This window comes from Toxotes jaculatrix, chromosome 18 (genome assembly GCF_017976425.1).
Source record: "Toxotes jaculatrix isolate fToxJac2 chromosome 18, fToxJac2.pri, whole genome shotgun sequence".
Taxonomy (NCBI): Eukaryota; Metazoa; Chordata; class Actinopteri; family Toxotidae; genus Toxotes; species Toxotes jaculatrix.
Window position 1 is genome coordinate 19254928 of NC_054411.1, and position 26282 is coordinate 19281209.

A 26282-nucleotide genomic window follows, 5' to 3' on the forward strand; every position below is an offset into this window, starting at 1 on the left:
GCTGTCACTGTGGTCTAGCTCTCCGGTGAATATATCTTGATGAGGTGCTGCAGTTCGGTGGGATATCCGGTGACCGGGCAGCGGCGGTTGGCTTTCACGTACGTGTAGATGCAGCGGTAACAGAAGACGAAGCCAGAGGTGGACAGTACCGTGGTGTTGGTGCGGAGCCTCCGGCACAGAGGACAGTTCCTGAGCTCAGAGCCCTGCTGAGTTTCTTTGCGGTGATTGGTCGAGACGAATGGAGAATCCCCGCGGCTGTGCTCCTCCTGCAGGTGGAGGGGGGGCGGAGGAGCAGGCAGGGAGGTGAGGGCTTTGACGGTGCTCTGGTTTTCAGAGGAGTACCACCACTCCAGGAACTGCAGGAAGAACACGCCCAGGGAGAGGGAGGTGGAGAGGGGGACGGCCACGGCCCTCGCTGCTTGTGACATCAACCACCACACTCTGTGCACCAGGCTGCAAACAGAGGAACAATGCATTGTGGGTAGTGGATTTACTTTTGTCTGACATTGAGCCTTATTCAATAAAACCTTTGTATTCTTAACCTGAACTTTTCCCACTTTTTAGTGAGGTTTGCTCATATGAGAGTTCAGAAAGTTCCAACTCTCAATAAAGTTAAAATAAAATGATAACATGTTAATGCACCAACCAAATTTAAACATCATGCTGACACAGACCTGATATTTAATGATAGATAAAGTCTGTATCAGAACATCAGAGCTGCATTAGAGACTTAGTTTACTGATTTGATTCATGTCCAATTACTTTCAGTAAAAATCTTAAAACTATGAATATAACTATTTTTGTATTTGAAATAACTCAGAAAGCAAATGTGCTCATTTCAGCCCTGAGCAGTGTCTGCAGTCTACCTGCTGGGCTACATAGAGCCCCAATAATCAATCAGCAAGAGAACAATGTTCAGAGAGATACTAGAAGGGAAGCAGTGAAAGTGAAGAGCAATGTGTAACTGATATTTTGGATAAATCAATAGCAGACAGACGCACACGTTTACAGTTCAATTAAACTGAGATCTACCTCTTGCCAGCTGGGTTTCCAGTGTTGCTGGCCTTCAGCTCTATGTCTCTGATGTCTTGAGCGTTCAGTCGTGCCAGTCTCACCCTGGCCAGCCACAGCAGAGGACTATGGGTTTTAGCAACGCCAAAGACAAAGAGCAGCTGCTGACAGAAGACCCAGGCCTGCCAGGCTGTGTTGACGTACGGGTACGCCGCCACGGCCGCCCGGTACAGCCTCTGGCTCCTGGTTCGTGCCAGCTGAATGGAGAAGTCCTCCTCATCCCTCTGCTGCGCCAGCGTCGTCTCCAGCTTTGCCCGCAGGTACGGCACCAGGCACAGAAGAAGAAGAGATCGCCAGTGCGACTTCCAGTTCAGTCCCAGGCGAGCAGCAAGTCCCCCCCGCTTACCTGAAACTCTTTTCAGGCCGTAGAAGTTCTCAGAGAAGGAGGCACTGGAGTGAGACAGGAAGTGGTTCTGGAGAAGGAGGTCCAGCAGCAGGTAGAGCTCATCAAAGCGCTGCCACAGAAAGCCAAAACTGGACGGGTTGGACTCTGCCAGAACCTGAGAGGGTAACCAGCATTGAGGTTGACAGCGAGGTTTGTTAACCGGAAATGCTAATGTTTGCAGTTTACATCAGAGCAGGAGAACACACAGTTTAATCCACTGTTTAAAGTTTGTGTTTGTGGTTTTGTAAAGGCTAAAAACAGACACCACCCTCCAAACTCTTTAGATACTGAGTGTCTGCATCATTACAGCTCCCTGCACGACGGAATCCACAGCAGACCTACTGTACCTGGTTATAGGTGCTAAGCTACGATAGGACATTCGCTTCACACAGGCAGGGATTAATCAACTGTCAGTCATGACACTCACTTTGACGGCGTGTCTCAGTGCAGGTTTGACCGCCTCCATCAGAGACTCTTGTGCCAGGACCTCAAAGATCGACGGCTGCTCGTTAACAGCGGTGGAGGTCAGATGAGCTCCGGCCTCGGCCATGGCTGCTGCTGCAAAAAAAAATAGTGACATGATTTGTGTCTCTCGTGTATGTAACATTATGTTCATGTCACAGAGCTAAACCACACTGATATACTGTATAACTAATAATGACACTTGGATTTTTCGCACAAACTGACCAAAGACTTATGTCATTCCTGTCCACCATCTTTGTTTCAGTTAGGTAACTTCAACTTGAGAAAGAAATTTTAATTATTTTTTAATGTGCAGCAGACATTTTTTTTTTAATCTAGATTGACAAAGGAGTCTGTGCAGATTCTCTAAACCTCGCTTTAAACAAATGTTTCTACTTCTGTGATAAGCATGTAAAGTTAATAATTAGAGACACAAACTGGGGCTAAGCACACAGGTTAAAATGTCAGGTTTTTTTTTACTTCTGCATAAGAGTTTACAGTTCCCCAGAGCTTTAAGTTAAGTAAACAAAGCAGGCAACAACAACTCTGAGGGTTTAAACATGTAACCTCCTTTATGGAGAAGTATATGACTGCATGTAAGGTGCCTTCAGAGAACGTGTGTTACGATTTGGCCCAAAACAGATTATTCAAACCGGTTTCAATTAGAGCAGACTGACGGTACTCCCCCATTTTAAACCATATACAGATATAATCCAGAACAAACAGAGCCACATCTCGCAGACATTAGTCTGTCCCCCGCTGATTTACGCAGCCATGTGTTCAAACTTTGGACTCATACCTTCCTCTGCTAGCTGTTAGCCGCTGGTTAGCAGGACTACGTGACGGGTGTTTCCTGGCGTCTCTTCGACATCACACGGTCATTTACAAACAGTTCATGTTGCGGAAAACAGCACAGCAAAAACAGAAAGGCTGGTTATTTCCCATTTCTCATCTGCTGCTGATAACTCACGATATACCGTACGTCCATATATTTACTCCACAACAACCACAACTTCCGCCTCCTTCTTCTTCTTTGAAATTTTTTTGGGCAATATAAAGTTGTAGGTATATACCGCCACCTACCGTGCCGGAGTATATGAACAGAATCTAGTCTGTGACAACGGAAATGGTAAGAAGTAATATATGTATATTTATATTTATATATTATAATATGTAATTTATTAAAAATGTAAAATAAGGGTAAGAAACATGAGAAGTTAGACAATCAGGTAAACAGTTATCCCATATTTTCTAAATCATTAGTTTCCAATGCAGAGGTCAGGACTCCTGTAAGAGCATGGCTGGATTAGCATGTTTAAAGGCCCTGAGGCAAAAATTAGTTGCTGAACCCCTGTTGCCTTCAAGTTCCTATCAAGTAGTTGTAGTTGGCAGTGTTCACAGGACACTATAAATGGTTCTCAGTGAGTTGGATGAGAAAATTGATGCCACTCCCCTGTCTGTACAGTAACTACATGACTGGATCCAGAGGACTATTAATTCATTTAAACACAGGCTCATTTTGTAATCTTAGAGTCAGGCTAGCTGTTTCCATGTGTTTCCAGTCTTTATGTTTAGCTAAGCTAACAGTTGCTGACTGTAGCTTCATATTTAGTACAGACGTGAGAGTGGTATTAATTTTTTCACCTAACTCTCAGCGAGAAAGCCAATAAATTTCCCAAAATGTTAAACTATTCCCTTAAAAACTGTTCCTGGAATTTCCCTTCCTGCGTGGAATAAGAGAAGAACGACTGTGTTATGATTCTGCATTGGTTATACGAGCACTGGGAAATGAAACAGTCAGTGAATTGCTTTATTGAGTTTCCAGACAAGTTTAACAACAGACCCACTTAAAAAAAACAACAACAAAGAAACAGATAATTAGGATCAACGTCACAACATTACAGTGAGACTAATTAAAAAAGGGCTTCGTTAAAATGTCCACAAACCCTGAAATGAAACTGAGTGTGAAGAATCACAAGAGTCACCTTCCCTTTTTAAGCTCTTGCAACGCAATTCATCAACAGGAAATCAGGACGAGAAGAAAAAACGGACTGAAGGTTCGAAAAAGGGACAAGTATAATCATCAATAATAGTCACAGTAATAGATTGCTCGAATAGCGTGTATTGCACATGTGTACACATATATGCACTTTTATATACATGTGAGTCAGAAAGAATTAAACATGTTGTATTGTCGCAACAGGAAAGAATCTGGATAAAACGACAGCACAGACAGAGAATAATCAGGAATGTGCTTGTGATCAGTTCCAACAAAAAATAAAACAAAAAAACAAAACCAAAAAAAAAACCAAAAAAACAAAGCTTTTCCAAATTGTTCAGTCACGAGCCGGACGAGAGAAAGGTAACAGAGAGAACGTCTCCCCACAGAAACAGAAGGAGCTGAAACAGAGAGAAGGTGACAGTCACACTGATACTGAACCTCCTCTGTCCCACTCAGGAGTCCAAAAATAACCACTCCCACCCCCCCCCCAACCAATCACAGCAGGACACTACAGTTACACCACAGTATCAAACATATCAAGAAATATACAGTATTAACTCATGTAGCAAAATAGTCTGAGAGTGTGTGAAAATGTGCGTTTCACCTTAGTGTGGGTGGTAGCAACAGTAAAGCTGTGTAGCCTCTGGACTGGGGAGGTGCCCTGACAACACAAACCATCAGACTGTGTCAACACTGCTCGTATTGTATTGGTAGAGTTTAAAATGTACAGAATAGAAACTCCAGCGGTGCAGGTGGTTTTCTAGGTGTCCCCTCTTTTCAGTAGGACCACAGCAGCTCCTGCGCTCGGTCTCAGTTACTAACCAATCAGAACTGAGCATCCTCAGCTCTGCACTGAAACTGCTTCAGTCTACAGCCTGTGCCTCTGTGTGCCCTCGGACAGCAGCGCAAGACCAAGCAGCAACCATCACGACTGAAAAGAGAGGTCTGATTTGTTGGAATTTGAGTCTTGCTTTTGTGGCACTCACCAAAAATCTCCCAACACGGCAGAATCTCTACAATGAATGGCCTGGGTTTGTTTGAAATGGACTACTTTTTATCGAAGGTAAAAATGCGAGGGACTGGATGCAGTCATTGTTCAAACGAGCTCACACTCATGGACAGTTTATCCTCAAAGGCATTTATCGTGTTGCACGTGGTTGTACACATGAAATGTGACAGGGGTAGTTGTGTGAAAGGCGCTTGGAAAAAGTTCAGTTCCTGTTCTCTCTTAAAGACTTCATCATTTTAGATGATTTTTCCATTTATTTTCAGATTGGTAATCATTCATTAAAATCCCCAAATTTGTTGTCAGTCATGAATGAGACTGATTCTCTGAGACTGATTTTTATTACACTGATCTAAATACCCCAACTGCACTGATAACAGTGAACCTAGGGCTTCTGGGGCAGTGTCTCACTTTGCCCGGTTGGTGTGAGACGATAGAAAAGTTGGACAAATTTGCAGTATATTTTCTAACCTTTCTCTAATCTTTTAAGTACCTATTAAGTTGAAGAGTGCAGTTTTCTTATTACCTATGGGTATAATGGCCACAAACACAAAATAAGGTCCAAATTTATACAAACCAGAATCAACCCTTTATGTTGTTATTTCAAGCTGCAGTTTCTCATATGGCCACAAGATGCTGCTCAAGTGACAAGGAAAATCCCAATTTTCTGCTATGAATACAATCTAAATTCATTACCTGGTGGTGGTAATTAAAAACAGAAATTGTTGAGAAAACATTAAGGCATTTTTAGTAGGATGTAAATTGTTGTTTACATGTATGTAAAATGATTAGTTGACAGGTTTCTCAGCTGTGGTAGTTGCTGCTTGCTCGTCCCACCACAGTTGTTTATTGTGTTCCTCTGTGCCTCAGTCGAGCTCAGCTGTCAGACCCATCCAACCCTCCCACGTCTGATGGCTAATTTTCATCTGTCTTAGATCTCCTGAATTTAATGGACAAACTGGTGCTTAGTGTTTACATTTGTACAAAAAGACCACACTGAACCACCTGGAAACACAATCAATCAATCAATCAACCAATCAATCTCCTGATCAATTAGTATGGTCTATCCATTTCACCTGACATATAATACACACAAATAGCACTCAGCCGTGTGTGTAAAAGCTAGAAGGAGCTCCACAAACAAGGCAAGCTGTGATGCTGTCTGCTGTGTTACCATGGCAATGCTGAAGCTGGACGTTGTAGTCTCCATCCCCTGTCCCTGCTGTCCTATCAGTGTTGTATTGCTTTGTACGGATGAGACCCAGAGGTAGCAGTGTCAGCTACAACACCTGCTACACCGCAGAGGGTCCTCGGAAATGGGAGTTTAGTGAGGTTGAAGATTGTGTCCGGTAGAGTGAGCTTACTGACGTCACACAATAGTGTTTCTGTAGATGTGAATAACAGAGTAGTCCAGTTCTGAAGGTTCTTTTTGTCCACTATGCATCGTCAACGAGGAGAGAAGTGGCTAACGGTTTGCTTACACCTCCAGCCTCTGATGTGATTTGTCAGTTTATGAAAAGTGACGCTGGAAAACACATCACACTTCTGAAAACGTTGAGCTGTGCTTTAAGATTGCCACGCAAAAAAAAAAAAAAAAAAAAAATTCTCTGAAAGAAGGAAGCTGGAGGTTGGAGGTGGCCTAAAGCGTTGTGAGTAAAGCCTAGTCACACAACCTCCAATGCTAACCCACTGTAGTTAGCATGTCAGACCCATGGTTTCTAACAGTGAATGGGATGTGTACAGAGTTTTGGCTGTATTTGTATTTTTAACACACAAGCCTTAAAACTCTAGTACACTGTTTTAAATTGAGCGATCATTTGTAATGGATTTACTAACTGAACTGTAGCTGTTAAAAATGTGCTCTATTTAAATTGTAGGGACGTAGCATTAGTGTAAAGAGTAAAGTGTTTATGCAAATGGCACCAGAGCAGTAAGACCACCGTGTATTTTTTTTTTCAAAGGGTAGCCTGTTGTCAGCTTTTGATTAATACTGATTTATCCCTTTGACCTTGTGTAAGCAATGCTGGTATGTGAGGATTATTACATATAAACAATTATGTAGTTCAGAGTAGCCATCTTTCTTTACTCAAGACATTTCAGTCACAGAGTGGTTTTGTTAGCCCTGATCCAAAAACAGCCTCCATGTAGACTTGTTATAGCGAGAGTACTGAAAATATGAACCGAGCAGACAGTGTGCAATCTTGCCTGAAGGGTGTTCCAGATTACAGGTTTAGTGAAATGTAAGTTCAATAGAAGTATTATTATTGTTATTGTTATTGTTATTATTAATAATCAGCATTTAGCTAAAGTTAGCTAGGTACCATTCCCTGTCATCTCTTGGACAGTCGTGGGTTCGGGGCCTTTGAGGCCAGACTTTGTGCTGCCACTGGTGGCATCCTGAGCACACTGTGACCTCCTGCAACACTGACATGACTTTACATGGTTGACTTTACATCTTATACAGTAAGTCTCTAAGAAGAGAGCCGACTGTCCAGTGAGTTCACATCTCAAACATTCTTGCTGTAACAATTTCTACGTGCCGCTCAGTGACTGAAACGTCTGAATCACAGAAGCTAAGAATACAGAACCGATATGTGGTACGACGTTTAGGGCTAATGAGGGGCTAGCTAACTCTCTGTTGGACTACAAAAATACACCATTACTGGACCAACTTATTTACCCAGTCGTGACCTTTGACCTTAATATCCCCTTTTCTGCAGATGCTGCTGTTTGCCTGTGGAAGGCAGCACCGCCTGCCTGGTCCTTCCTGAGGAACTGCAGCTGGCTGTTCACCTCCAGCGACAACAAAAACAACCACCACCACAACATCCAGCAATCCTCAACATCTGTATAAACAAACAAACAAACAAACAGGTGGTGGTCCAATGATGTCAGTGCTTACTTCCTGTCAAACAGCTAAACCTTTAAAACATCAAACCTCCAAATAGAATATATTCATAAATCCAATCTGATTGGATAGAACACTGTTTACATAAATATATATATATATTTGTATGTGTGTGTCTGTGTGTGTATATATATATATATATATATGTATGTGTGTATGTATATGTCTTTTTTATACAAAAAGAGAAAGTATTTTGTTATTTATACATATATGTATGTACAGCCACAGTTCCCTTTACAAAGCAAAGGGGCAGGGCTCAGGTCACAAGACTCTCAACCAAAATGAGTGAAAGAGAGAGAGGACTGATAGAAAGGTGTGTGTGTGTGTGTGGGGGGGGGGGGGGGGGTTTAAAACACTGAATACTGCTAAAACTGAGCTGATCCTGAGACACATTCACCAGATTCCATAAAAGTCTGATTGAATATTATTGATATTCGTATTAATATTCAATTGAGATTTTTACTGGATATTTCTAGTGTGTGATGATGGCTTTAGAGGCTTTTCTTCCCTCAAAGAAATAAAAAGAAAAAAAAAATCAAAGTCTGTTGGGAAAACCTGACATAGATATTGTCAGATTTGAAAGAAAGTACATTTCTTAGCAGTTATTATACATTTCTGAATAATATTTATATCATCTCTCCTGATTTTCTCTCCCTGTCCCTCTGAAGGTTGCTAAATAGTGAGATAAGAACAAATTAAGGCATCCAGATGAAGAAACAAAGACTCAAAAATGAACTGACCGACTGAAACAACAGCAGTTTGTGTGTGTGTGTGTTTTTGTGTGCATCAGTGTATTTCTTCAGTCCTGATTGGCTGGTTGGTTTGCTGAGGTGCTGCGGCGGTGGTGTTTTGTGGTTTTTGATTTAATGGTTTTGTTTTTGTGGACAAAAAAAGGCACCTAGTTCCTCCTCCTCCTTTGCTCATTTAAAAATCGGTTATTCCTCCTCAACCCAAAGTTCGCTCAGCCTGTCCCTCTGGTGCACCGACAGACACACAAGAAGACAAGTCATCCTCTTGGAGTCTGACATTTCGTTGGGATTCAAATGCAGGTTTTCCACAGCCATTGTCTCTCGGTGGAAACAGAGGAGTTGGGACGAAATAAAAAGACAGAAGAATGATTGAAGGGCGGAGGGGAGGTTCTCAGTGGTGCTGTGTCCTGGTGGTTAAAGTATACAGGTTAGACGTGCGTCCTTGCTGACGATCCCCTCCTGTGGTTTCCATGGAGATGCGAACAAGTCGTCTGCTCCTCCTTGGGCCGATGAACCACTAGAAAAGAGATGTGTCCACGTTTCTCACAGCCCCGCCTTCTCCTGCCTCGACAGTGTTCTCCTCGGGCCGATCGGAGTTCTCCTCAACGGCACAGTTCCACTTTGTGTGTGTGTGTACTTACACAAACTCCGTGGAGGAAGAAGAAAAGGAAGAGGAAGAGGAGGTGCTAGAAGGAGGTGAAAGTGGAGTTTTTTGTGTGCTTCTTGTTTAAGCTCCTCCTACAATACAGGCTCTTCTTCCATTGGCTCCTCTGTGGACCTGTGGGCAGTTCAAAATCAAACATCACAATCAATAATATCCACCATTCCTCAGTTGTCTCACTGCCACTGTCCACCAGAAGCTCTTCTCAGTCAGGACTCTGTTTCGTTATGATAATCATTATTCCCTGCAGGATCATACCATTTTTTTTATTTTGGTAGATAAATACTCAAAAGCTTATATAATATAAAAATTGTGCTAGTTACTGTGTGTCTTTGCTTCTTTTTAATTCTTCTATGGCACAATAACATAGAAAAGCTCCCTGCTGTTACGCTTGGACACCATGCGGTTAAATGTCAGCATGCTGCTTGCTGCCTGTGAGCTGCCTGACACAGACACAGGCTTGTACAGTACTTCCATTGCTGGTGCTCAGACTGTCGTCATGTTTCATAATGTTGTGACGATCAGAAAGTCACTCATCACAGTGCACTGCTGACCTGCTGGTTTCTGAGTTGTCAGGAACAGAGCCTGGCTGCTCAACATCAACACTCAGGGAAGCCATGGCGCTGACTGTTTCTGCCTCGTCCTTCTCCGATTGGCCCAGAGCACCAAGGGGGCCATCCAATAGCGAGTGACCACTTGTCTGAGACAAACTCTGGAGGCAAGACCAGTGTTTACCTGGAGGGACATACACAGGGATTAAGGATCAAGACATGCTGTAGCTTCACTTCACTGTGTGTATTTACTGTATGTTTGTGTGTGTGTGTGTGGGCTTCTTACTCTGGATCTCTATTACTCTCTCGAGTGAGGCGCAGGCTTTTGGACATGGCTTCTCCTGAGGCCACTGAAACACAGAGTCACACTGAGAAGAACAGAGAGTCTGTGTGAATAGAAATGTATGAAATAAACATCTTACTTTATGTTCAACAGATTCAAATACATCCCACAAACATCTCACAGTTTATCACTGTAGATTCACACATTCAGTGTCACTGACTGACGGCTTCATTTGCATGTTTTGATTTGCACAGTTTAATAATTTAAGATTTTTAGGAAAATCACATTCGCTCTCTTGAAAGGACTCTCACGTCTCTGTCTGTTTAAAAGGCTCAAGTCATGGTTAACATGGTTAGCCTAGCTTAGCATCAAGAGTGTGGCCACTCACACTGTGTGCTAATACATGAAGATTCGTTTGGTTTGAATTGTAGTTACACCATTTCACCAGCTAATTACCAGATCATAGACTTAACATGCAATCTGAGACAGACCATTAAAAATGCAAATAATGTTAATGGTGGACAACACCTCCAGTCTGAGAAAGGCCAGCATGGTTCGTGTTTCAAATTAAAACATGAATAATAATGGATGGTAATCGGACTCTCTGCCTCACCGTGTCTCCCAGAAGCGCAGAGACACAGGCCTCTGATGCGTCACAGATGGCGGTGAGGTCATGACCGCCCTCCAGCGCCATAACAACCCGCCCACCTGCCAGACCCATCAGCAGCTGCGTTAGCTGACCGAAACCTGCCAACACACAACAGTCACAGTTAAGACACACTAATTACAACCATTTCGTCGAGATAGTAATCAAAAGCTGCCCCAGTCCGGGTCACCGTGGTAACCACGGTGGTACTCACACTTGGCAGAGACATTGTAGCCTCCCAGAGGAGACTGATGCCCCTCCACTGCATCGAAGCCTGCAGACACCAGAACCACATCGGGGCTAAACTGCTGGGCGATGGGCATCACCACACTCCTACACACACACACACAATGGACATTTTAAAGCAAACTACTTCCTTAAGGTATGTTCATACTGAACACAGTGTTTATTCTCCACAAACAGCCAATGCTCCAAGTGTTCATAACCAGTAGGTGGAGGCGTATGTACCTCAGTCTACACTTCTTGGAGCACACACACAATTTAATGCTAATAATTATAATAATTCTGTTTACCTAAAGGCAGTAAGGTACTCCATGTCACCCATAGGTGGCTCCACTCCTCCAGTCCAAGCTATGTTCACATTAAAACCAACGCCTGCACCTGATCCCACCTGCAGAGAGGGAGACAGAGAGATGTCATAGTTGTTATCATCAGCTATTGGTGATTCTTGTGTGTGTATATTTGTGTGTGTGCAAGTTGGTCAGAAATTTTAAATATGAAACAAACACCAAAGAACCACCCATATATTATGCGAACCCAATAAGTTTAATGAATTACTATAAAATATCAGAAATAAATGTAATTATGCTGCAGCTACAGGTCAGAGAGTCCATGAGAGTGCGCTTACTGTCTACAACGGGTGTACAGTGACGAGAGGAAGCACTAGTGTGTGTACATCTGACGCCAGTTCAACAATTTCTGAATTCTCACATCAACTTTGTGATTGTGTGTGTGTGTGTTTACCTCTTCAGGAGCTCCACTCCCAGGAAAGAAGTTTCCATTATCGTACCGATGGAGGGAGATGTAGAGGACATTGGGGTCACTGTAGAAGGCCTGCTGGGTGCCGTTGCCATGGTGAATGTCCTGCAGGGACAGGTCACCGCGGCATCAGAGAGAAGGTCAGTGGGATGTTATGATACGGACACATCGAGTTTGGTCAGCATTTTATCCAGATTAGTCCTGCTTGCCTTCACAAAAGCCTGTTCAGAATAATCAGCCATTCACATGAAGCGTACTGCGACAGCCGTGAATAAACCCAGTCAGTCTTCTTTTTCAAGAAGCAATGTAGTAAAAACAATTCATGGTGCAAACCAGCCTCCAGCTTTACTCTAAATTCTTTTACTCTCTTCAGAGCCACTGTCCTGCTGCTGGCTCTTTCATTACAAAATCATACTGCGCAGCCAGATGCTACTCAAACCCACAGGACTTGATTTTGAATTCTAGTAGCGATCCCAAAGATAACGAATGTCAGGCTGAGGTTCTTTAAAAAGTGTAAACATTGTATAACTTCAGTGAGGAGCTGGAACAAACTAATCCAGCACAGACGTTAACTTGGGCCAGACGCGCAGGTGCCCACGGACCCTGAGCCAAGGAGCCTGTGGGTGTATTTTTCAAGACAGTATTAAAAGGCAGCGTGGTTGAGGGAATGAATCAGCTGGCTGGTAAATTCCACTTAGTAAAGAACACGACTTTTTGAGAATTTTGCTAATTTTACTCTTCCTGTTTACTAATTTTGATCTTACTATTTATGAGTAAAACTCTCTGTCTCTGTCTTCTTGTTGTCAAGTATCTGCAGTTGTCTCATCCAACATTATTGAATCATCCAACAATGTAATTACTGAAATTAAATACAAATATTGTTTTTAGTGAATTATTCAAACTTTTAAGCCTTGGAAAAAAAAACAAATACAAATACAATAATGCAATAATACAATACAAATACAAAATGTTTGTTCCCTGACACAGGTGACCATGCTGACGACGATGTGTGTGTGTGTGTGTGTGTGTGTGTGTGTGTATGCCCATCTGTGTTACTCACCCAATCCACAATGAGGATCTTGCCCACTCCCAGTTTCTGTTGCAGCAGCTTGGCAGTGATAGCTACTGAATTGAAGAAACAAAAGCCCCTGTTCACACACACACACACACACAAACCCACACCCCAACACAAACACACACACATGCAAGCACACATATGTACATATGTGTATATATACAAAAAGAAAAGGGTACAAACTGTTAGTCGCCATCAGGATGTGAAGTGGCGACATACGTAGCTGTGTAACAGTAATGCTGTGGGTGTCCTTACATGGCAGTGGATTCCTCAGCATGGTGACCTGGTGGACGCACCACTGCGAAGCCATTCTGGTGCAAAACCAAACACAGAGCGAAGGACGGGTCAGACAAAAGTTTATTTTCAGAAGAGTGTGTACAAACTTGTGAATATTTCTCACCTTCAGCTCCCCTGCCGCCACTCTGAAGGCCAGCTCGATGACCGAGCCCACCGCCATGCGGACCGCTGCCGACGAGTGCATCTCATTCCACACTGTGTCACTGTCCACCTGCAGGGGGACGCACAGAGCTCAGTCCAGGACTTAAAATCTGTGTGTTTGTACAGTATAAGATACAGACAGAGAAACAGGAAGATAGTCTCACCCCTATTCCTCCACAGGGAAGAACAGCGTACATCTTCTGGCTGATTGGACCTGAAACAACCAATCACTAGCAGTTACTGGCATTGTACTGTGTGAGCATCAGGATGCACTACAGAGAAGCCACAGAGTCCATGTTAGCAATACTGTATATTGTATATGCACTTAGTTACGGTCAAAACTGTATAACACATATTAAATAATGCACTTAATTGCTGCTAATTTTATCTTCTCAATCATACAGCACGACTAGTTGCTTTCAACTAAGATGAGCACAAGGAAAACAAGAAATATAGTGAAGAGACTGTACAAGATAATCTGAGGTCTAAATAAACAGCACAGTGCAGTGTATTAGTTTCAAGTAATTATGATTGTATTTTATCATATGGACATGAATTCTGTTCTATTACACTGTATTATTATGATATTATTTTGAGGCAATAGCCTAAAGACATACAGACAGAGAGACAGGCAGGCAGACAGACAGACAGACCGCTACCCAGCAATTTCTTGTGGTCCAGTTTGTGTCGATTGAGCGGACTGGTTCCATACAGCAGAGTGTGAAACTCTGAATGAACAGACTGGATCTCATCCAGAGACGCTTTACGCCCACGAATCCTCTGCTCACACACATACAGAGAGACAGACTGAGTAAGGTCTTTGTATTTTTAATTTGCACATTAGAAAAAATATATATAACAGATAATTAGCAATTACCTACTTTTAACAACCAATTGTTTCAAAAAAAAAAAAAAAAAAGCTTTTGTATATGAGATGATGCTACTCTGGTGTATACATGCAGAGATGATGCCTTTAAGGGTGATGGAAAGATCTTTGCAGTGAATGATAAGAAACTGAGCAGCAAACCATGGATATACAGCACTGTGGGTGTAGCTCTGCTGTGAATACAAGGGTCTTGTGTCGAGACTTTAAAGTCTATGTGTGTGTGTTTGTGGTACTTGTATTGTATCTGTGGACCAGTTTGAGTTTTGTTAGAATAAGGTTTAGTTTCAGGTTAGGGTGTGTAGCTAATGTATTATGTCAATAAGTGCCCTCACAAAGACAGAAGTACAAACGTGTGTGTGTTTGTGTGTGTTTGTACCTCGCAGCGGCCCAGAAGCCCTGTCTCCTGCAGTCTGGACCAGATGCTCTGAACTCTCCCAGCATGCTCTGGGTGGATGTGAGCGTTGCCACACACACACTGATGCTTCAGCATCAGACTGTCATATACAAGCCCTAGAGTAACAGTGAGAGACAGACAGGTGTGAATACCACGTATCCTCAAATAAAGGCCTGTGCTCCAATAACAGCGGAGATGTGGCCTTTAAAAATAAAACTTGGTCCCAGTACAATATGTACAAAATAGAGAATAAAATATGTACATATACAGGGGCCTTTCTGTGTGGAGTGTGCCTGTGCCTGTGGGTTTCCTTCCGGCTTTCCTCCCAAAGACATGCAGGTGTTAAATGGCGACACTAAATTGCCCATAGGTGTGAATGTGTGCATGACTAGTGATCAGTCTCTGTGTGTCAGCCCTGTGACAGACTGTCCAGACTGTATCCTGCCTCTTGCCCAGTGTCAGCTGAAATCCAGCCCATTTGCAACCCCCAAAGGATACACAGTAATGCAGCTAATGTATGGATGGATGAGAAATATATTTACATATCCCCAGCAACAAATGTATGTTAATGGTCCTCCACTGTGTTATTGTATTTTGTAGTAACAAATACACTCCACAAGATGTCAGTATCTAAAAGTCAAATACTGGGTGTGTGACACATGCAGGACATTGAATTTACCACAGCACTTGTAGCAGACATGCTATAATATGTGTGTATACATATGACCAAATTAAGAAGAGTTTGCAGTGTCCCAGCCAGTAGATCCTACATCAGGTTAGATGGAAAATCACATCTCATCAAACAGTACCCTTCACATATATGTTATAAGTTTATAACTTGTGCCGTACAGGCTGTCAGTAAAGAAAAAAAGCCACAAATAACAAGCAGTTAAGGATTTGGAAAAAACAAAATTTTTGCACTTTGCTACTTCTTGTACAGCCATTATTACCATATGTATTGTTTTTGATACACGTGTGCACCATGTGATCTTTACTTGTAAAGCCAGTTCAATAGCAAATGTATTGTGTTATTGTCTAACCCTGGAGCTGGTGGCCTCGGAGCTCTTAACAGCTTGACCTTTTCATCGATTGCTTTTTTTTAAATTCAGAAAGCATTTTGCTGAATCAAATCTTAACGTTTCATCCTACGCCTTCATCACAGGTCAGCCAGGATTAATGGGTTGAAAAGCACTTTATAAACGTTTTCACACAAACAAACAAGCAGTCAAATTGTCATTTCATTTATTGTTTGGTATGGCAATTTAATTTCTTACAGCCTTAACAATGCTTTTTTGTTCTGATATCTAAAAAGTAAATTTTCAATTTGTCTTCCTCAAATACATCGAGGCGCATGAGCATTTTAGCATGTTAACCATCCCACTGGCCTGTGTCCTTCAGGACTCCCCAGTCACAAGACCTTTGGGATGTGGTAGAACTGGAAATTGGCGGCATGAAAGGAGGCAAAAGGAGGCCCAACCCACCCAACCCAGTATTAGTATGGTGATACCAATAAAGTGCTTGTAAAGTGAAACAAATACGGGAAATCTGGAGTAAATATGAACAGGGAAGAGCAGCAACACAACAAATAACCACATAAAAAGTAAGTGATAATATACAACAATACTGAGAGATATGACTTGAACGTGATCAAACACTGTAAAACAAACACTACTTTAAAATTTATGGCATTTCATTCAGTTCACTTCGCTCATCAGCCAGCGGAGAGTCAGCTCCTTGTTGCTAAGCAACAAGCATCATAGCTTATAGTAGGTGGACTGATGTCAAACTCTCATCCAATCACAAACCAGATGTGCACACACAAACACACACACACATACACACACACAACAAACTGACCGGTAGTAAAGAGGTGTTTGATGGGATTGACAGTGGCTGCAGGGGAGGACTGCGCTCTTCCCAGAGGTCTGTGGGACAGTGAGGACTGGAATACACCCAGATGCTGCAAGGCCTGATGGGAAGGGAAGGAGAGACAGAGGAGGAGAGAAAGTTAGGATTCATACCAGAAGGATGAATCAGAATTCAGTCCATTCACTGCGATGATGGATAGCGTGCGTTTGTTTGAGTGTGTTTGTGCGTGTGTGTGTGTGTTTGTGCATAAAACGGGACAGCATGCTCAACACCAACACTGCTCCTGTCTCTCTGCCTGTCATCACACCCACACACACACTGAAATCATTATAATTCTAAATACTGTATCATTCATAAAAATCTGTTACACCCAAGAGTATGAAAACATGTGATATAAATTAAGACCAATACATTGATTAATTAAATAGACTGGAGCTGATTGATTGATTGACTGATTATAAGAAAACTGCTACTACACTTTTTTATGGCTCTTAGAGCCTTGTGTTGACATCTTGACTGACTGTCCACAAAATTTCACCAATCACCAACCCCCACTCTGTGTGTGTGTGTGTGTGTGTGTTTTATGGTTTGTGTAAGCATTGCAGACACACATGTTCTGTACAGTCTATATATAGGGAATGTTGCTGTGCTCCCTGCTGCACACTGGGTGACTCATCATGTGTGGGTGGACACTAAAGCACACACACTTGTAGATATACAGACATAAAGGAACACACACAGAGCAGTGAGTCCAGTGGTTGAGTCACCAGCCGGTGATGTCACCACAACGTCAACAACTGTGTGTGTGTGAGGTGTGTCAAGTCTCTCAGTTTTGGCTTGCATGGACACCGACAAGGCTCTCGTGTGTGTGCGTATGTGTGTGTCCACAGGTGGGTGACAAATTAAAGGAAAAATCTGAATAAATCAATGGAGAAACATAACAAATGCAGATGCTTCCACACAGGTGAACTAAGCAATTAACATCCAGTCATGCTCTGTTAAAATGCGTATGTGTTAACATGCTGAGCAGGAACAGCTGATTCTGTATCAAGGTGAAAGAGGAAATGATCTCAGTGACTTTAAAAGAGGGTGCATTGTTGAGCACAGGGGTTAGGTTTAGTGTGGCGTACACCAAGAGAACGGTACAGGTCTGAATGCTTGACCTGGGGGGGGGGGGGGGGGGGGGTCTGTTATGCTGTGAGGGGACATTTGGGGTCATATAGTTTGATGAGTATGAAAATAATGTGAATCATATACTGTGGACTTTGTAGTCACAAAATCTCCAGCCAAGTGAGTACCTGGGGGAGATTTTGGACTGACGTGTTTGACAGCTCTGTCCACCACCATCATCAAAACACTACTGAGGCAGCATCTTTTGGAAGAACGGGCTTCATCCCTCGAGCGGAGCCCAGAGACATGTAGAATCAATGAACAGGCACACTGAAGCTGAAGTGTCCTGCAATTTTATATTCAAATCCCACCCTTTTCTGTTTCTGTAAAATGTCAAAGCTTTCTCCTGATGACTCATCCTGGACTTGTGTGCTTCTAACCAGTTAACTGTGATCATACATTTTAGACAGATCCGTTCAACCATCCCCTCAAATAAAAGCTGCTTTTTCCACAAGCACAAATGCCACCCACAGAGAACATAGGTCAGAGGTGTGTGCTGGGTGCGATGAGGCAGAAGAAAAAAGATCAATGGAAAAAGCTTAAAAATGTGTAGGTTAGGGCTGGAAGACAAAGAGAGAGCTTTACTCAGTCTCTGAGAAAGTTGATGTGCTGTATGTCTGAAGGAATCATTTGTGTTGTAATGTGCAACTCATTTAAAAGTAGAGTTTTGCTTAGATCAGAGTGCATATAGAACACCAACACTATTGAAACAACATGAACACTACTAACTGGTCAGAGTACCACACTGGTAGGAATATGGCATCATTTAAACTAGTTAGTCAAGCACACTAAATCTCATCTGTGATGGGAAAATACACTGTAAAAGTACATGTACTTGTCATTGAGAGAAGATTATAGACATGCAATGTAATGAGCTCTCTGAAGGAGCAGCTCAATAAGAGAAAAACACCACACGAATACCCAAGAGTGATACGCAAACGCACTGCAGCTCAGGATTTTTATGTGTGAGAACAATTGTGCACAGGTGAAAAACACCTGAAGCCATCTCAGGTTTGGACGGAAGTAACAGGCCAACTGTTAGCTATGATGAGTCAGATCGCTAAAACACAGCAACATCTGCAACACAGCAAATAAAGTGAGACACCAAACAGCAGGAGGTTGGCTGATGATGCATTTGTGTGACTCATCCCTCTGTGGGATGATGCTGTGTAACCAAAATGCCCTGAGTTTAAGACTGACCAACCTTAAAGCAGTGCTTCCCAGCCTTCTTTCGTCTGGCGTGCCCCCACACCGGGGACCAGATGAGCTCAAACACATCCATCATGTCCCAAATGTGTTTATTCCAACTGATTGAAAAGTGGATGTTAAGAAACACTACAAAAGTGTTTCATCATCATAATCATTTCAAATTTCTCAAAATCCATTACTTTACCTAAGTACTCCAGCTGTTTGAATATGACCTTTATCCTGTTATTCGACTAGTTAAAGCATTTATCCGCGACCTTTAGCTAACTATAGCTAACTTCTCTCTGACAGCATGCTAACTGGAGTCGTGCTCTCAATAGAAATATGTGGATTTGATGCGATACAACCGAGTCAGGTTGGTTGTGTATTCTATAGCCTACAGTAAGCTAGTAGCTTACAAGACAGGAAATTTACACCAATTTGTAATCCTATTTGGATGTTTTGTTTTTCTCCTAAACACATATTGTGTGGAGATATTTTACCCCCTGGCTGGGAATCACTGTCACAGAATATAAGCGGATGTGGAGAGAGTGTGTGTGTGTGTGTGTGTGTGGAGCTGCTGATGTGAAAACGGCAGACCGCATCACGTTGAGTCTCCGCAGAGAGAAGCGTTGTGTCTACACACAAACCTGCGTGTAGCTCCCCCTCTCCTCTTCGTCGCCCTCCCTCAGCTGGATGATGTCCTCATCCTCATCTTCTTCGTCCAGCTCACTCTCGGTGCTCTCCCCTTTCACGTGCATGCCCCCGCCCTCCTCCTCGCTCTTTAAGTGCACCCCAAGTCGCTCAGAGGGGGGTGTGCTGTCATCGGACCCCTCCTTCTGAAGCCTGATTGGTCAAAATATTAGGACAGACAATTATATATGTGGAAAAACATGAATCTGAAGCTTAAGCAGTCATCGATACTGACTAATTGGTCATCAGAAATGTCACACCTGTGAGGGCCCGCCCCTCCATCATCCTCCTGCATGTCATTGGTCTCTGTTAGCTCCTCCTCTGTCTCCTCTGGGTGCGTGGGAGGGGGCCTGGGAAGTTCAGTCCCCTTTGATAGTATCTACACACACAATTTAATGTTAATATATGAATGTGCACCTTGTAAGTGTGTGTGTGTGTGTTGGTTAACAGGTGTACCTTGTAGTGTTTCTCCAGAAAGTGCTGGTGTTGCTGCTGAACCACCAGTTGCTGCAGGGCCTGGGGGGACTGAGGCAAAGGTGCACTCTGGGTACGAGCCAATGGGCGATGGCGAGGCAGCTTGTTGACGGCCCGCATGCCACTGGACACGCCTCTCTCTGCTGTTACCAGCGGCGACTGGCTGTACATGGGGACTGAGTGGGTTGAGGGTCATAGCAGAAAGACAATGAGTTGGACACTGTGGGTGGACACTGCCCCTGATGTTAGCAATGGACTTCAGAGTACTGCACGTGTTTGTGTGTGTGTGTGTGTGTACCAGCTAGCATAGCAGTCTGTTGTCTGGCCTGCTCCAGTAGTAGTACATGTTGTAATAATGAGGAATGGGCAGAATGAGAGCTGGGTGGTGGGGTCTCCGCATCGTGCCCCACCCCTGCAAAGAAACATTATTAAATCTTTACAAGATCCAAATAATATAATAAATTTCAGAACTATTTAAAAGAAATTCTGTTTTGCTTTCCCCATTTATGCCATTGACACTGCCCCACACTTTAATTGTTTACATGCATAATCTATAATATTATAACAATTGAAGCGTGATAACTCTGTATCAATTAAATGATGAGCGATGTAAAGCTTACCTGCAGGTAGAGAGGATGTGGAGAGAAACTTCCCTGTTAGACCTCCGCCACCTCGCAGTGACTGGATGGCTTGACGCTCTGCCTCTTGCTGGGCAGACAGTTTCTGGGGGGCCTGGAGGGGGAGATGGCTGTTACTATGGTTACCGCACAGTACACGATCACTTCGGTGGCCATTTTTGTGTTGGCCAAAGTAGTAACTGCAGGTTACTGGATATCCTTTGCCCCAGGTTGTAAAATAACTAGTGTAGAGTAAGTTCAAAAGGATTCTCTGAATGATCATATTGTAAACTATTACATCCAATAGCCTGAACATGTACTGGAAGAATATTATGAAGATACTGTTGACATTTCATTGGAAAGGCACCAGTTTACATGCATTTTTTACAGTGTGTGTTTTTGTGGAGGTGAAAGTGTGTGTTGAGCGGACCAACCGTGATGTGTGTGTTTGCAGGGAGCCCCAGGGAAATATTTGGCAGGGAGGGCGAGGTATAGAGACTCAGAGGACTCAATGTCCCATCAGCCCCCAGAGTCTGATGGAGAGATCTCAGCTGCAGACAGACAGAAGACACAAGGGCGGACTGGTTAGTTTAGGTGTCTTGCTCTGGGGAGTCTTAGAGAGGGCGGTCTGAGGGTTACACTGTAGATTGATATGGGTTGCTATGGAAACCACTGTTTTTAACATTTACTGACAGTATCTCTCTCACATCAAGTCATTTCATCCTCTGAATCCTCTTTCTGGAGCTGTATTTTCTGGGCCCTGCTGTATATTGCTGCATATTCAGTCTCACATCCCTATCAGACACGTGCCAGTTTAACCAAAACTGTCCAACTGTGTCCTCCCACTTCTTGTTTACACTGCACTTCAGACTTACATCCTCATATAAAAGTTAACCTGCACTCACTGGGATAAATGATGATGCCTGTTGACTCAACATCTACAAGCCTCATTATCCACGGACACAAAAACATGGCACGACAACAACAAGACAACAACTGTATATTTCACCACACTTACATTAGCAATAAGAGTATTACACTATTAAATAAACACTCAAACTCAGTATGAATCATTAGCATTGAAGCTTACTACTTGCTCACTGGACATAATTATATATAGCTCTCTTAACAAAGTATTTGATATTACTGGGCTCCAGTATTTTATCCACATTCAACCATCTCCCTGGTCAATGCTTATGTCCCGTCCTCCTGCGTGACATCATTCAACCTTTAATCAAAAAACCAAACCTAGATCCACCTAGATGCTTAATAACTTCCTGCCATCTCATCTCTTTATCATTTCTACACTGGTGACGTGCACATATATTTCCTCCTAAAACTGAGCAACACACTTGATCTTTTTTTTCCAGTTTTATTGAGCCTCAGTTTTCAAATGTCCATAAACACACAAGAAATCTGGGTGTCACCTTTGATTCTGCCTTAACATTTAACAAACTCAGGAAACAAACAGGAAAATGCAGAAAGCATCTTTACTAACGTGACCAAACACAGACTGTGCTGCCAAACAGAAACATAACCAAACACAGAAACCCTCTGCAAAAACAGAAAACACAACCAAATACAAAAACGCTGCAAGTTAAACTGAGCACAGAAAAGTGTTACAGACCCAAAGAGATTCACAGAGAATCACTTTGGTCAGCACTTGTTTTTTAAAATGTGCACCACAACCAAACTGACTTGACTTTTCTGAAACAACAATGAACTGTAGGGGGCATGCTTGAGCTGTGTGGTGTACAGTATGAGGAAATGAATGGATGACTGTGAAAATGAAACCAGCCCCCGTGTGCATACCTCAGTCTGTATGTTCGGGACCGATCCCGTGTTGCCATTGGCAATAGCTGTATTGGAACTGTTGGGACTGCTGGGACCTGAACCCGGAGCACTATTACAGAGAGAGGAGACTGGTCGAGGGACACAAGCACACACACACACACACACACACACACACAGAGAGGAATTCATCCTCAAGTTAATCAATAAAACATGTAATTTATTATTGAAGAATTTCATTTATTTATTTAGAGCGAGTTGAATACCTCTGTATTGAGTACATACTTGTTGTTGTGTATGTGTGTTCACCTGATATCTCTATGGCTCTCTTCTTAAAGGTACTGATGACAGTTCCATCCTTCCTGCGGAGAAGTGGAGAGCTCCGCCTCTCCGCCACCTTCTGCTTCAACCGCGAACGCACCTTCAGGTTAGGCTCCGAAACTGGACGAGAGAGACAGAGAGAGAGAGAGAGAGAGAGAGGAGGGGGGGTGAAAACTGCTAAGTTTGGAGCCAAAAGAATAAATGGTCACTTGAACACTACAGTGTTATATTACAGTCTGTTTTTAATGTAGGCAAAAGAGGGAAACACAGTTTATGTCAGTGTAGCTGCTTGTGCGTATTGTCGATTTTTAATCTTGTGTTCTCATTTTTATGTTTTCTCGACATATAATTTGTGTTTTTGTATCTCTTGTGTTATATATTTCATAGCAAAGTGCAGTGTTTTGTTTGGCAGAGTGTTTAATGGGGTTATGTTGAGGTGAGTGGTGATTTGCCAGCAGGAGACTGCTGTAATCCTACATTACATTTTGGCTGGCTGCACATATTGGCTGGCTAGTCTGATTGCCGGATGAGCAGCTGCAGTAGGTGTATCTTAAGGTAATTTAACTCTAAAAGTAAAGGTGAAGAGCAAAGAGCAGGGAGAGAAAAGAGCACCCAGGCTTTATGCTGCCTAAACAGTCTCTGACTGAGCAACACTCAGGGACTGGGACACAAGTGGTATAAATGGCCATATTTTAAATGTATGCTATAAATCCATCTGTTTTCATTAACTTGTATAAGGCTGCAGGGGCCTGGATACAGTGTCCCAGGACACATGAGAGGACATTTAATAAGCGTGACATCGTAAATTTTCATTTTAGCAGGGTAATTACTACGAATACAGAACTGCAGATGTAAATAAGCCTAACTGCAGTTCATCTGATTTGCCTAAGTGCTGCTAAATAAGACCTGATGGTGCGCTGTTTTCATATGTGCATGTCTGGAAAACAGTGGGGCGCAAAAGAAAGTGCTTTCCGCTGCTGAACTTGGACTACTGGTTGAAAAGAAGACACTTCTAGAACTTCATGCGTGTAGTCATCCCACAAGAGGAGGTCTATACTGTGTGTGGAAATATTAATAATTAATAGCCTGATGCTGTCAGCTCAACAAAAACATCAGTGATTGAATGACTTATGAAAAAGTGTGGGAGATTTTTACATTCCTTTAACTATGTACTCACTATAACGGATTTAATATAATACAATGGGCCTGCTAATATAAAGAGTTGCTATGAGAAAAAGTCAGGAAACTTTTCAGGCCGTCCGGTTAGCTCAGTTGGTAGAACACGAGACTCAATCTCTCTGGGTTGTGGGTTTGAACCCCACTCTGTAGTGGCATGGTGGCAGTAGCCCCTGCAACCTGGGCCCAGACACAGATAAAAATGTTTTCATTAATTTCCAAACTCTAAGATTTTTTTTATTTGCAAATTGAAAATTTGCACAAAGGAGACAGGTGGAAACACGTTTACTGTTTAAGAAATGACTTTGCATTTTGATGGTATTTCTGTTACCATCATCAGTGTAATCTGCATGTGTACCATGTAAGAATGGAAAGCTTGACAGACACAGCGATAGAAGTGGTCAGCGAAGGCACCTGTACGGACAGATCCAGGTCCAGGGCCTGACCTTTGACCTCACATGGGAGAACATGCTTTCACATGGTGTCAGATATAACAAGAAACAGTGTGTGTGTGTGTGTGTGTGTGTGTGTGTGTATTTTATCTCTCAGTTTGAGCTACCTCTTCACTGGTGAGTCAGACTGAGTCATCAAAGCAAGTACACATATCCACACACACACACACACATACATACACATGAATATATATAAACACACCACACTCCACACTCTTCCTCCGCATAGACTTTCGTCAAACTACTTTTACATGGAAAGTGACAAATTACACACACACACACACACACACACACACACACACACATCCTCCCTCTGTCTGTATTTGCCTCCCTGCCTCAGTCTGTGTCTCCTACCCGTCTTGCGGAGCGGGAAATCATCCTTGCTCTCATAGTTCCCCAGCAGTGGGGGCAGTTTGTAGGAAGGAGGAGTTCCTGGGGTGTTACTCTGCGGAGGAGAGCTCTGCTCCAGGGAGGTGTGCTGGGCTCCCCTGCAGACACGCGCACACAAAAACAAACACAAATCAAAAAGCCAGTTAGCTGGCTGGAAAAATAATTCCACAATATTAACTGGTGAAGTGTTGCACCAAAGGTTGTTTTCCGTCAGCCTGCTCAGTGTCTCTCTGCCTCCTTTAGTCATTGCCTACATTTCCTCGAATGCCTTTCCTGTTATTTCCTGTTACTGTGAGAGTGGAAATATTTTACTTTCTTCCTGTATTACTACACAACGTTGTTGAATGATGGATTTAGGAAAAACCTTCTCAAGGACCGACACTAAAATCTGACTTTTTTTTTTTGTGTTCCAATGCTTAGTTGGAACGGCTAAAATAAACTGGACACGGCATCACGCCATCTATTCAGACCTCACACCCTTTTCAGACAAACACTTTACATTCATCTGTCTGTTAAAGTGATGCCTTTACATTCAGACAGAGGGGATCCAATGCTCCTCTCCTAAACTTAACATTGTCATATTCACAGTGTTTCTGTGAACGGTGGTCTTTGAATTTATGAAGGCCGCCCCTTCAAGCTGAGGTAACTTTTAACAAAGGAAAGAAAGAAAAAAAGAAAGAAGACTTTAAAGCTTTAAATCCTTCTCTGTGCATGTAGTTCTTCATGTTAATCTGACAGCATTCACACTTATACCACGCTGAAACTGATCTAAAACATTTTTAGGTCCGACCTAGTAAGACTGCCGTTATGTAAAAGTGACTCAGGCTTATTCAGACATGTGACCATTTAACACTGCCATCACATCAGATAAACTCTCAGATTAGTAATCAGTTTTCTTTCAAATATATGAAGTTCCAACTGACTAAAATAATGGATGAGTTTGCGTCCCAGCTACAGGAGCCACTCATGTGAGGCTACGCAGGTTCTGAGTTCTGGTAAACCTCACTAACTAAAAATACTTACTGTAATCTGAAGGAATGATACTGTCTAATCTGTGACATTTTCCCATTTATACAGCACATTTTCCTGCCCCCCCCCAATTAAAAACTGTATTCACAAGATTTTTAAGGTTAAACACGCACAGAAAATTAATCCAGCACCCAAAGAGTCAACTGCAGGTATGATTAAAGACTTTCGACCAATATCAATTATTTCTGTTCTTTGCAAAACCATGGACAGAGTTCTGGTTAGTCATCTAACTTCATATCTGGCCAGGCACTACAACCAATTTCAGTTTGCCTACATATGATGCGCTGCTGATTGTGTTAGCAATGTTATGCTAAATGTTATGCTAAATGATATGCCAGGGTTTTATTTGTGTGGTCAGCCTTTAACTCGTCCTTTCACAAAGACTCATTGATCTTGGGGTTAATGGTGACTTAATTCTGTGGGTAAAAGACTTTCTTTCTGATCGACCATAGAGAGTCTGCGTCAGAGGACTGTAAGCACAGGTGCTTCTCAACAATGTGCTCTGTCTCCTGTTCTGTTCTCCTTGCACACAGCTGCCTCCTCTTTTTAGGAAACTTACTCTAACAGCTTTCAAGCGAGTCAGACAAAAATGTATTAAA

The 26282-nt window shown here is 42.7% G+C and overlaps 2 protein-coding genes across 6 annotated transcripts in view; both read right to left on the reverse strand.

The window, feature by feature from the left end:
• Positions 1 to 6: 6 nt before the first annotated feature.
• pex12 (peroxisomal biogenesis factor 12) lies at positions 7 to 2941 on the reverse strand. 3 transcript variants are annotated; one of them, XM_041063403.1, is made up of 4 exons: positions 2718 to 2941; positions 1884 to 2014; positions 1033 to 1571; positions 7 to 453 (listed from the first exon to the last, which is right to left on the reverse strand). In XM_041063403.1, the coding sequence occupies exons 2-4, from the start codon at positions 2004 to 2006 to the stop codon at positions 15 to 17; spliced, it is 1101 nt and encodes a 366-aa protein (XP_040919337.1). In that variant the 5' UTR covers positions 2007 to 2014; positions 2718 to 2941; the 3' UTR covers positions 7 to 14. The 3 variants fall into 3 exon arrangements, with proteins under 3 accessions (XP_040919337.1, XP_040919338.1, XP_040919340.1); XM_041063404.1 differs by having other exon boundaries at positions 1884 to 2017; XM_041063406.1 differs by having other exon boundaries at positions 1884 to 2018; positions 2715 to 2941.
• Positions 2942 to 3720: 779 nt separating this feature from the next.
• The window catches only part of hdac5 (histone deacetylase 5), a 52955-nt gene continuing 30393 nt past the window's right edge, over positions 3721 to 26282 (reverse strand). For 2 of the 3 annotated variants that reach the window (XM_041062075.1, XM_041062074.1), the window contains exons 7-29: positions 24619 to 24752; positions 22625 to 22756; positions 22337 to 22446; positions 20959 to 21075; positions 20528 to 20639; positions 20206 to 20319; positions 19890 to 20083; positions 19694 to 19812; positions 19391 to 19586; positions 16374 to 16485; positions 14499 to 14632; positions 13896 to 14016; positions 13401 to 13450; positions 13199 to 13306; positions 13054 to 13109; positions 12784 to 12871; positions 11709 to 11828; positions 11258 to 11355; positions 10939 to 11057; positions 10692 to 10825; positions 10082 to 10181; positions 9799 to 9979; positions 3721 to 9361 (exon numbers count right to left, since the gene is read on the reverse strand). In XM_041062075.1, coding sequence (XP_040918009.1) covers positions 9322 to 9361; positions 9799 to 9979; positions 10082 to 10181; positions 10692 to 10825; positions 10939 to 11057; positions 11258 to 11355; positions 11709 to 11828; positions 12784 to 12871; positions 13054 to 13109; positions 13199 to 13306; positions 13401 to 13450; positions 13896 to 14016; positions 14499 to 14632; positions 16374 to 16485; positions 19391 to 19586; positions 19694 to 19812; positions 19890 to 20083; positions 20206 to 20319; positions 20528 to 20639; positions 20959 to 21075; positions 22337 to 22446; positions 22625 to 22756; positions 24619 to 24752 — 2689 coding nt within the window. In that variant the 3' untranslated portion in view covers positions 3721 to 9321. The remainder of the gene's footprint in view (positions 9362 to 9798; positions 9980 to 10081; positions 10182 to 10691; positions 10826 to 10938; positions 11058 to 11257; positions 11356 to 11708; positions 11829 to 12783; positions 12872 to 13053; positions 13110 to 13198; positions 13307 to 13400; positions 13451 to 13895; positions 14017 to 14498; positions 14633 to 16373; positions 16486 to 19390; positions 19587 to 19693; positions 19813 to 19889; positions 20084 to 20205; positions 20320 to 20527; positions 20640 to 20958; positions 21076 to 22336; positions 22447 to 22624; positions 22757 to 24618; positions 24753 to 26282) is intronic. The other variant, XM_041062076.1, reaches the window with a different exon arrangement.